The sequence below is a fragment of the Gadus morhua genome, chromosome 12, assembly GCF_902167405.1.
Source record: "Gadus morhua chromosome 12, gadMor3.0, whole genome shotgun sequence".
Lineage (NCBI taxonomy): Eukaryota > Metazoa > Chordata > Actinopteri > Gadiformes > Gadidae > Gadus > Gadus morhua.
Window position 1 is genome coordinate 30731529 of NC_044059.1, and position 10105 is coordinate 30741633.

A 10105-nucleotide genomic window follows, 5' to 3' on the forward strand; every position below is an offset into this window, starting at 1 on the left:
GGGGCTAGCTTGGAGGGGGGGGAAAATGCGTCTGTGGTTCTGCCTGCAGGGTGGGGCTAGCTTGGAGGGGGGAGATAATGCGTCTCTGGTTCTGCCTGCAGGGTGGGGCTAGCTTGGAGGGGGGGGATAATGCGTCTGTGGTTCTGCCTGCAGGCGGACACATTGAAGGAGCGCTACCAGAAGATCGGGGATACCAAACGCGCCACGCCGATAGAAGTGCTCTGTGAGAGCTTCCCAGGTGAGCATCGGTCACCATCAATGATCAGAGCGCCCTCTAATGACCCCTGACCCCGTCCTGTAATGACCCCTGACCCCGCCCTCTAATGACCCCTGACCCCGCCCTGTGATGACCCCGTCCTGTAATGACCCCCGACCCCGCCCTGTAATGACCCCTGACCCCGTCCTGTAATGACCCCTGACCCCGCACTGTAATGACCCCTGACCCCGTCCTGTAATGACCCCTGACCCCGCCCTCTAATGACCCCTGACCCCGCCCTGTAATGACCCCGTCCTGTAATGACCCCTGACCCCGCCCTGTAATGACCCCTGACCCCGCCCTGTAATGACCCCTGACCCCGCCCTCTAATGACCCCTGACCCCGCCCTGTAATGACCCCTGACCCCGCCCTCTAATGACCCCTGACCCCGCCCTGTAATGACCCCGCCCTCTAATGACCCCTGACCCCGCCCTGTAATGACCCCGCCCTCTAATGACCCCTGACCCCGCCCTGTAATGACCCCTGACCCCGTCCTGTAATGACCCCTGACCCCGCCCTGTAATGACCCCTGACCCCGCCCTGTAATGACCCCTGACCCCGCCCTGTAATGACCCCTGACCCCGCCCTGTAATGACCCCGCCCTGTAATGACCCCGCCCTGTAATGACCCCTGACCCCGCCCTGTAATGACCCCTGACCCCGTCCTGTAATGACCCCTGACCCCGTCCTGTGCTTGTAGAAGAGATGGCAACGTACCTGCGCTACGTCCGCCGGCTGGACTTCTTTGAGAAGCCCGACTACGACTACCTGAGGAAGCTCTTCACGGACCTGTTCGACAGGAACAGCTACGTGTTCGACTACGAATACGACTGGGTCGGCAAGCCTCTGGTGAGTCCCCTCCCGCGAGGCCTCCTTCAGTGTGACGGGGACACCGGGGCCCCAGGGGACACCGGGGTGCACCGGGGGACACCGGGGTGCACCGGGGCCCCGGGGGACACCGGGGTGCACCGGGGGACACCGGGGTGCACCGGGGCCCCGGGGGACACCGGGGTGCACCGGGGGACACCGGGGTGCACCGGGGCCCCGGGGGACACCGGGGTGCACCGGGGGACACCGGGGTGCACCGGGGCCCCGGGGGACACCGGGGTGCACCGGGGCCCCGGGGGACACCGGGGTGCACCGGGGCCCCGGGGCCCTTTTGCTTCTATGAGTTAATGAGGACATCGATGCTGGCAGGCCCACCACGCCTCCATAAGCCTCCGTCCAGAGCTTCATATCCACATGCTGGTCCCATGCGGGACAGTGTTTGTTAACCTCTTCCTTCTGGTGTCCCAGCCAACGCCCATAGGCCCCATCCCCAGCGACACGCCCGCACAGCCCAGCAGAGACAAAGCACAACAGCAGACCAAGAACCAGGTGAGCGCCCTCCTGCTCACACGCACACCAGCGCCCGGTCGGTCCGGTTCCTCCTCCACGTCGTCAGGGCGCTGCCGCTACTCCCTGGACGAAATGGCTGCCATACTTGTTCCCTTGTTGCCTTTCTTTCAACGCATAACGCTTCTCTTCAGCGTCGCCCATTGTCGGTTAAGAAGGCAGTAAAGAAAATAGAAAGAGTATCTGCTGCTAACGCTGGCGAGCCAGGGGGCGGAGCCACAGGGCGAGCCGGGGGGCGGAGCCACAGGGCGAGCCGGCCGCTCGGACAGACCCGCCACACTCCGCCGCTCTAAGCTCCGTCATGGCACGAGTTGGAGATGCTTCATGCATTGTTTTCTAGCAGTAATGACAGGCTGTCTGCTGAGTGTGACACAGTATACACTGGACCCCACCTCCCATTTCAATCCATGTATTTGCATATCAGCCTTGACCCTTTGGCATTATCAGAAATGTCTTATTTAACAAAGGTTTCAAAAAGAGAAAAGGTACTAGATTATATATTAAGTTGTCCTCTTGGTTTCCTGGTGAGACGTTTTAAAGTGGGCTGAAAGGTTTTATGATTGACTTATCACTTTGGACTCTAGACTGTGATGACTCCTGGCTCCAGGCTGTTGACAGCAGCCAGTTTACCGCCCTCTTATAACGCGGCCAATCCCCACGTGGCCGCGTGGTCACGTGGACAAGGCAGTAGATATAACGGGGCCGATCATTGGTTGTCAAAGAATGACCCTTTTCAATATGAGACATAATGAGGATCGATTGACAGGAGATATTATGAGATGATGGGTTTCACATGTTGGTAGAATATGTCTTGTGTACCCAAACTGGGGAAGAAATAGCGACCCTAATGGCTGTCAAATCAAGCCCCATTGGCCAATGAGTCCTAGCCCAAGACACGGGAGAATGGAATATGTCTGGGAACATATTTTCACAATAAATGAATTGAGACAAACAATGTGGTGTTTAAGGTCCACTGTGCTTGGGGATGTGATCACGGCTGTCTGTTTGATATCCTGCCTGTTTTTGGATCTGCGTCCCCCCATGATTCACAGCGTTAGTCTCCAACGGTTACGGTTCTCTAACTTCTTTGAAAAAACCTTTGTTTTGTTTGTTTTTCTTCCTTATTCCCATTTACTCCCCTGACCCTATTCCATCATACCCTCCCCCACAAACACACGCTACTCACCCCCACCTCACATGCACACCAACCCCACCACCCCACGGCCCTCCCTCCCCCGCTGCTCCCCCCCTCCTGTGTCTCGCTCTACGGTCAGTCCCCTGAGCCCCGAGGAGGTGAGGCCCAACCGGCCCCCGTGACCCATAACCAGCCGGGGGGGGGCTCAGAGCGGCGGGGGGGCTCTGTCCAGGTACTGCTGCGTGGCTCTGTGGTGTCCCCCCTGTGATGCCCCCCCCCCCCCCCCCCCCCCCCCCCATCGGTCCACACGCTCTGTCTGCTCAACGGGACGACACGCCCTCCCACCGCAGACACTGGCACAGAGCGCAGTGCTACCGCCGTAGTGAGAACCCCTGGTGACCCACTGTGGTGATCCACCCCCGTACTGAGAACCCCTGGTGACCCACTGTGGTGATCCACCCCCGTACTGAGAACCCCTGGTGACCCACTGTGGTGATCCACCCCCGTACTGAGAACCCCTGGTGACCCACTGTGGTGATCCACCCCCGTACTGAGAACCCCTGGTGACCCACTGTGGTGGATCCACTGTGGTGATCCACCCCCGTACTGAGAACCCCTGGTGACCCACTGTGGTGATCCACCCCCGTACTGAGAACCCCTGGTGACCCACTGTGGTGATCCACCCCCGTACTGAGAACCCCTGGTGATCTACCCCCCGTAGTGAGAGCACCTGGTGATCCACCCCCCCGTAGTGAGGGCACCTGGTGATCCACCCCCCCGTAGTGAGGGCACCTGGTGATCCACCCCCCGTAGTGAGAGCACCTGGTGATCTACCCCCCGTAGAGAGAGCACCTGGTGATCCACCCCCCGTAGTGAGAACCCCTGGTGACCCACTGTGGTGACCCACTGTGGTGATCCACTGTGGTGATCCACCCCCGTAGTGAGAACACCTGGTGATCCACCCCCCCGTAGTGAGAACACCTGGTGATCCACCCCCGTAGTGAGAACACCTGGTGATCCACCCCCCCCGGAACACCTGGTGATCCACCCCCCCGTAGTGAGAGCACCTGGTGATCTACCCCCGTACTGAGAACCCCTGGTGATCTACCCCCCGTAGTGAGAGCACCTGGGGCCGGTTGCACCAACTGGGCGTAAGCCTGGTCGTAACTACGCCTGGTCGTAACTTGGCGTTCTAAGTCCAACCTAACCGTTACGCCGGTTGCACCAACTGGGCTTAGCGTTCTTTTCACTTAGACCAGGCGTAAATCCTACGCCTGGTCAGGGGCAGGCGTAGAGTTGAAATTCCAGGCTGTTTCTATAGCAATTAAAGCCAATCCAATGCAGCTTTACCACCATCCTTGCAACGCTTCGCTAAACTGCATTTCAAAGCACAGCCGGCGATATGATCAGTGTTCACAGATCGACTGCCTGTCGGGAAGATATCGCTGGCCGATTAGTCCGTTCTCAACTTATAATCAGTTGTGAATGTTGTTTTAACTATGTTTATATGTTTTATATCGGCCGACACATTAAACAAATCTCTCCTACAGAACCATTCCCGTCTAAATGCCTGCTCGTCGTAAACCAGACATTACAAATTCATATTTTAATTATATTCGTTTGCAGTGTTTTATTGTTAGGCATTAACACAATTGATGAATGACAACGAGTGAACGAATGAATTATTTATTTCGGTGTCCAACAGCATGTCAAGTAAAATAGTATACAGCTGTTGTCACGAGGTATCCTAGCAACGCGGTGATATGCGCATACCATGGAACATTCACATGGCCGCGCATGGCTACCGGGCGTAGTTAAGACCAGGCGTAAGTCCCGTTGGTGCAACCGGCGTTAGTTCCATTCTAACGCCAGGTCGTAACTAAGACCTACTTAGCAGTTACGACCAGTCTTAGTTACGCCCAGTTGGTGCAACCGGCCCCTGGTGATCCACCCCCCGTAGTGAGAGCACCTGGTGATCCACCCCCCGTAGTGAGAGCACCTGGTGATCCACCCCCCGTAGTGAGAACCCCTGGTGATCCACCCCCCCATAGTGAGAGCACCTGGTGATACACCCCCGTACTGAGAACCCCTGGTGATCTACCCCCCCTGTAGTGAGAGCACCTGGTGATCCACCCCCCGTAGTGAGAGCACCTGGTGATCCACCCCCCGTAGTGAGAACCCCTGGTGATCCACCCCCCCATAGTGAGAGCACCTGGTGATACACCCCCGTACTGAGAACCCCTGGTGATCTACCCCCCCTGTAGTGAGAGCACCTGGTGATCCACCCCCCGTAGTGAGAGCACCTGGTGATCCACCCCCCGTAGTGAGAGCACCTGGTGATCCACTGGGTTTAGAGACGTGGGATCTTTGCAGTACAGTTCTGTTGAATCAAGGCACTTCATTCAAAAGAGTTAAAGCTAATGATCTCCTCAGTGTTCGGCTACATGACTTGGTTCAGATTACTTTATCGTAAAAAATCCAATAGAATTTGTTATTTTAGTTTGATATATTTACATTTATTCATGAGATGTTGGTGCAATGTAGTCAACAGTTTTCCATTGTGCCATCATTTTTCCTAGATGCTTTAGAAATTAATTGGGTATATGTGCCACCTAGTGTTTTTTCTTAGAACTACATCCTTAATTGATCCCTCATAGTTGGTTATGGATCAAAACATCTTAGCAGTTAAAATCAATGACTCAGAATCCTTTAGTTACTTCTAGATGTTTTGTAATGGTTGAAGGTCCTAGTGGTAGAATAACATGGAACCCTAACCCCGCCCCCTCCCCGGTGGGAGGAGGAGGTGCTTAAGCAGAGTCTCCTCCCCCTGTCCCTCCCCAGGTGATGAGCTCCACCAACGGGGAGCTGAACACGGACGACCCCGGCGCCGTGCACTCCAACGCCCCCATCACGGCCCCCACCGAGGTGGAGGTCGCCGACGAAACCAAGTGAGAGGAGGGCGGGGCTTACGCCATGCAGAGCAGAGGAGGGGGTTGGAGGAGGAGAGGGAGGGGGAGGGAGGGGGGGAGGAGGGGTGGGTGGTGGAGGAGGGGGGGTGGGGGTGGTGGAGGAGGGGGGCGGTGGGGGGGGGGGGTGGTGGAGGAGGGGGGGTTGGTGGTGGTTGAGGAGAGGGAGGGGGGGAGGAGGGGGGGTCGGGGTGGTGGGGGAGGGGGGGGGGGTGGTGGTTGAGGGGAGGGAGGGGGAGGAGGGGTGGGTGGTGGGGGAGGGGGGCGGTGGGGGAGGGGTGGAGGAGGGGTGGGTGGTGGAGGAGGGGGGGTAGGGGTGGTGGAGGAGGGGGGCGGTGGGGGGGGGGGGGGGGGGGAGGGGGGGGGGGGTGCTCACACAGCTTCATATCGATACAGGCTCCTCTTCCCCTTCATCCTGAAGTCATGTGTGGGTCATTTGATGAGTTTAAGATGAACTCCTTTAACTCGTACATTCTTTAGGACACATTTATCAAACACACATATTAGGCTTGATTCATGTTTCTTTATTTGTATTGAATAAGTTAGAATATCAAAATGAACAATGCACTTATCTCAGAGTACTTCTGGGTTTAGCTCAGGTTCTGACCGGCCATCGGCCCCCCCTGGTGGACCCCCTGGTGGACCCCCCTGGTGGACCCCCAGGGTGGACCCCCAGGGTGGACCCCCAGGGTGGACCCCCTGGTGGACCCCCTGGTGGACCCCCCTGGTGGACCCCCAGGTGGACCCCCAGGTGGACCCCCTGGTGGGTGAACCAAGGTGTGTGTCCCCCTGGGTGGACCTAAAGCATTCCGTCTCCCCACAGGTGCTGTTGTTTCTTCAAAAGAAGAAAGAGGAAAGCCCTCCAGAGGCACAAGTGAGCCAGGAGAGGGGTGAGGGCAGGGGGGAGAGAGGGGAGAGGGGGGAGACCCCAGAGGAACTTGAAACATTCACTGTCCACTTTGACAACAGAAGCAGCAGCAAAGAGGAGGGCACGGCAGCGCCCTCCCCCACGCCTCCCTCTCTCCCTCCCTGCTACACCCCCCCCCCCACCCCTCTCTGGCTCACCCCCCCTCAGGGTGCGGGGGGGTGTTGTGGTTCTACTGACTTCCACACACTGGTTCCTTTTCCATTTTTTCTACCATGGAGAGAAGACTCCTGTGCTGAAGGCTGGTGGGGGGTGAGGCTGAGGGTGGGGCTGAGGGTGAGGCTGAGGGTGGGGCTGAGGGTGGGGCTGAGGGTGGGGCTGAGGGTGGGGCTGAGGGTGGGGGTGGGAGGATTTGCAGGGGTGGCTTATGGATAAAAAAAAAAGTGCAAAGTTGTACCAATGAAGTGTGAATACCGACCGACGTGAATATGAACTATGGATCTACTGGTGAAGGGTTGTAGATTCAGAACATGGCTCAGCTTGGCCACTGAGAGGTCCTGTAGAACTCGCTCCCCAGCAGCAGATCAACGTCAGACGCATGAACGACACTAATGTCTGCATCACTGAGACGCATCGCATCCATCAAGCAGAATCATCGAGGATCTTTATGTTCTCTTTTTTTCTTTTTTTTTGTAATTGAATCTTCAGTTTTCAAAGCGGACTCCTGGATTGAAAACAAGCTTACTTTTATGTTGTAGCGTTCTGGATTTCTACATTTTTTTTCTCCTTCCTCATACTGGCTTTCTTTCTGTCCGTCAGCGTGGTCTTTGTAGCAGTCACTGGCCTCAGGTACTGTGGAAGGCGGCGAGCGTCTGATATTAAGCTCTCTTATTACTATTATTGCACTTTTGGAGAAAATGAAAAAGTACAGTGAAATTTTAGGTTTGAAATTAACAATTAAGAAAACACCTTAATAAAGACTGATCTAGAAAGTCATTCGCAAGGCATATATATTTATGTATCTATAGCTATAGATATATCCATATATATCTATATCTATATCTAACCCTGGATATATATATCAGATTTACGTACGTATGGCCGCAAATGTTGTGAATTTACATGGAACAGTATAATGTCGTTCGATTTTTATTTCCTACATCCGGAATAATTTCCCAGGAAATCATAGTTTGTGCCTTTCCAAGTAAAATGTTTAAAGCTCAAGTGTTTGTCCAGAAATGCGATTTTATCTTCATTCCCCAAACGTGTCTGTCCATCGTGGTGCTACGAAGTGAAGCCGTGCCACACTTCCCCGGCACACCAGGGAGTCGTCCCCTCTGCCCACGGCCGAAGGGCCCCATCGGGGGGCCCCACCCCCACCGAGGGCCGGACACAGGACGTTACCAGGGGCCAGTCCCTTCTGCCCCCACGAGGGCCAGACAGGGGAAGGGACCGGGCCAGAACCCTGCTGTGAGCAGCAGCTGGGTTTAAGAGGCACACACCGGCCAGACACTAACCAACGGCCAACTGCCTTTATCTGACCGCTCTGCTGCCTCTCGTTTGACCCATTCAGCAGAAGGGTTGCATGGAAACACACCGTGAAGACTAATGCCAACTGCACAGTTGCGTGTACGTACTGCGCTTGCGTGAGATGCGATAAGTCTCCTTAACACTGGGCGGCGCTAGTGTCGTGGCAGTAATCCAAAACCGGAAATGACGGAACGGAGCGCAGACGATCAAATAGAAAAATAAAGCTCAGCTTGGGTCATTATTTGTTTGACCTGAGAAGACGTTCATTGTTGTCTATGGACATCATTCATTCCATGAAGTGAACACTGACAGTTTTAGCCATGGTCGTCTGGTCCTCGACACCCTTATTTTACTAATGTCACTCGTGATAAATTAGGAATTATGAGAACATAATAATTAACTTGACACTTGAACTTTTCACATTCCAGTATCACCTGACCAACATCTATGACGCTAGTGGGTAGACTTTGCAGTGATAATGATACATAAGGCCATTGTTTTTATTGATACTTATGATTCCCAATTGAAACACAGGTTAAATTCGGGAAGGTTCCGGTTTCTGGACTGGCTGCGGTAAAACATCTGTCGATGCTCGCGGGCGAGGTCAGGATGGATGGGAGTCTGGGGTTACACCTTTGTAGCTCCATGGGTTTCACCCTCAAATTCCTCTTTTCTCAGGGTGTATTTTTGTCAAGTGATTTGGAAGTTGCATTCAAGAGGGGGTGCTAAGATAATACACTAAGCTTTATATTGCATTTTTTAAGTCCACTTATCTGTTCTAATAATCCGTTCTAAAGGATAACGCCACATATTTTCGTAGGCTTACTGCATCTTCCCGAGGCCATCTGCCGTCAGTCGATTATCTCTCCATCATCATGTCTTTGTTTGTTCCAAATTGATTCAAGGAATTATCATTCGACTGTATTAAAATGAAGAGGAGTAGTATCTCCACGAGGAGCCTCTCACGTTCACTCCCTGGACCACAGCACCACCGTGTGACAACGGTAGTATAATTCAAATAATTAGCTGTTTTCTGATTTGTACAAATCCACGTCGGGAGCTCGTTGGTGTAATTCACTCGGTAGAACTATTTCCCTTGTTTAGAAAGGTACATTTGAGATGGCCCCAGTTAGTCATAGGCCTAGTTATATAATTTATATAGGTAGCCTACTATGAAATATAAAATGTAATCAAAGTACTCAAAACGAAAGCACCTTTAACCATAACGACGACTAGGTTTTAATAAAAAAAAGGATTCATCATGAAGGTAACAGTTTAAACTCGACTAAGGGTATACTGACTTAAGCCAAACAGGTGGGAGGCAATTTCAGAGTAAGTTTTTGATTGGCTATTGCAGATCTGCTCACAATGAGCTGGGCCGACAGCAACATGACCAGGATGGGGTCGGAGCCGGAACCCAGCAGGTAGGTCCTCAGACTCCCAGGTGGGTCCTCAAAGACCACAAGGCTGTCCCGACAGTGTTTGGTTTTATCATGACGTCATGCTGATAATAACCGGGGGGGGTTGGCTGGTCTGGCCAATCAGTATAACGCAGCTTAGTTTTTCGTGAACCATTTGAACCACACACACACACACACACACACACACACACATTCAACTTTTGTTTTGATATATTTATGATTCATAATGCATAATATCCATGACGTCACTTTACTTGGCCTTACTAAACTAAACTGGTGTTGGTGTAAATGGATAGCTTGCCTTGTTGAGGTTAAACATATACACCTCGGGCTGAATGGGCTGAAATAAAAGATGAAAACATCATGACCCCAACACTATGTCCTATAAATTCTGTTTGAATGACAACAAATGGTTATATTTTCAATAAACAAGACCGTATTTAATGCGATTGTACTGCTATTGAAGACTAATTCTAGACAGAACCATTGAAGAATTCTGTATGGTTTATCTTTTCGCCAAATAATTGCAATGTATAAA

General features: G+C 53.3%; 2 protein-coding genes across 6 annotated transcripts in view; one reads left to right on the forward strand and one right to left on the reverse strand.

Annotated features, from left to right (window-relative positions):
• csnk1g2b (casein kinase 1, gamma 2b) overlaps nt 1-8410 on the forward strand; it is a 35370-nt gene extending 26960 nt beyond the window's left edge. For 4 of the 5 annotated variants that reach the window (XM_030373371.1, XM_030373373.1, XM_030373374.1 and 1 more), the window contains 5 exons: nt 154-238; nt 956-1104; nt 1552-1632; nt 5627-5733; nt 6575-8410. In XM_030373371.1, coding sequence (XP_030229231.1) covers nt 154-238; nt 956-1104; nt 1552-1632; nt 5627-5733; nt 6575-6629 — 477 coding nt within the window. In that variant the 3' untranslated portion in view covers nt 6630-8410. The remainder of the gene's footprint in view (nt 1-153; nt 239-955; nt 1105-1551; nt 1633-5626; nt 5734-6574) is intronic. The other variant, XM_030373375.1, reaches the window with a different exon arrangement.
• myo1f (myosin IF) overlaps nt 1-10105 on the reverse strand; it is a 308989-nt gene that overhangs the window by 104775 nt on the left and 194109 nt on the right.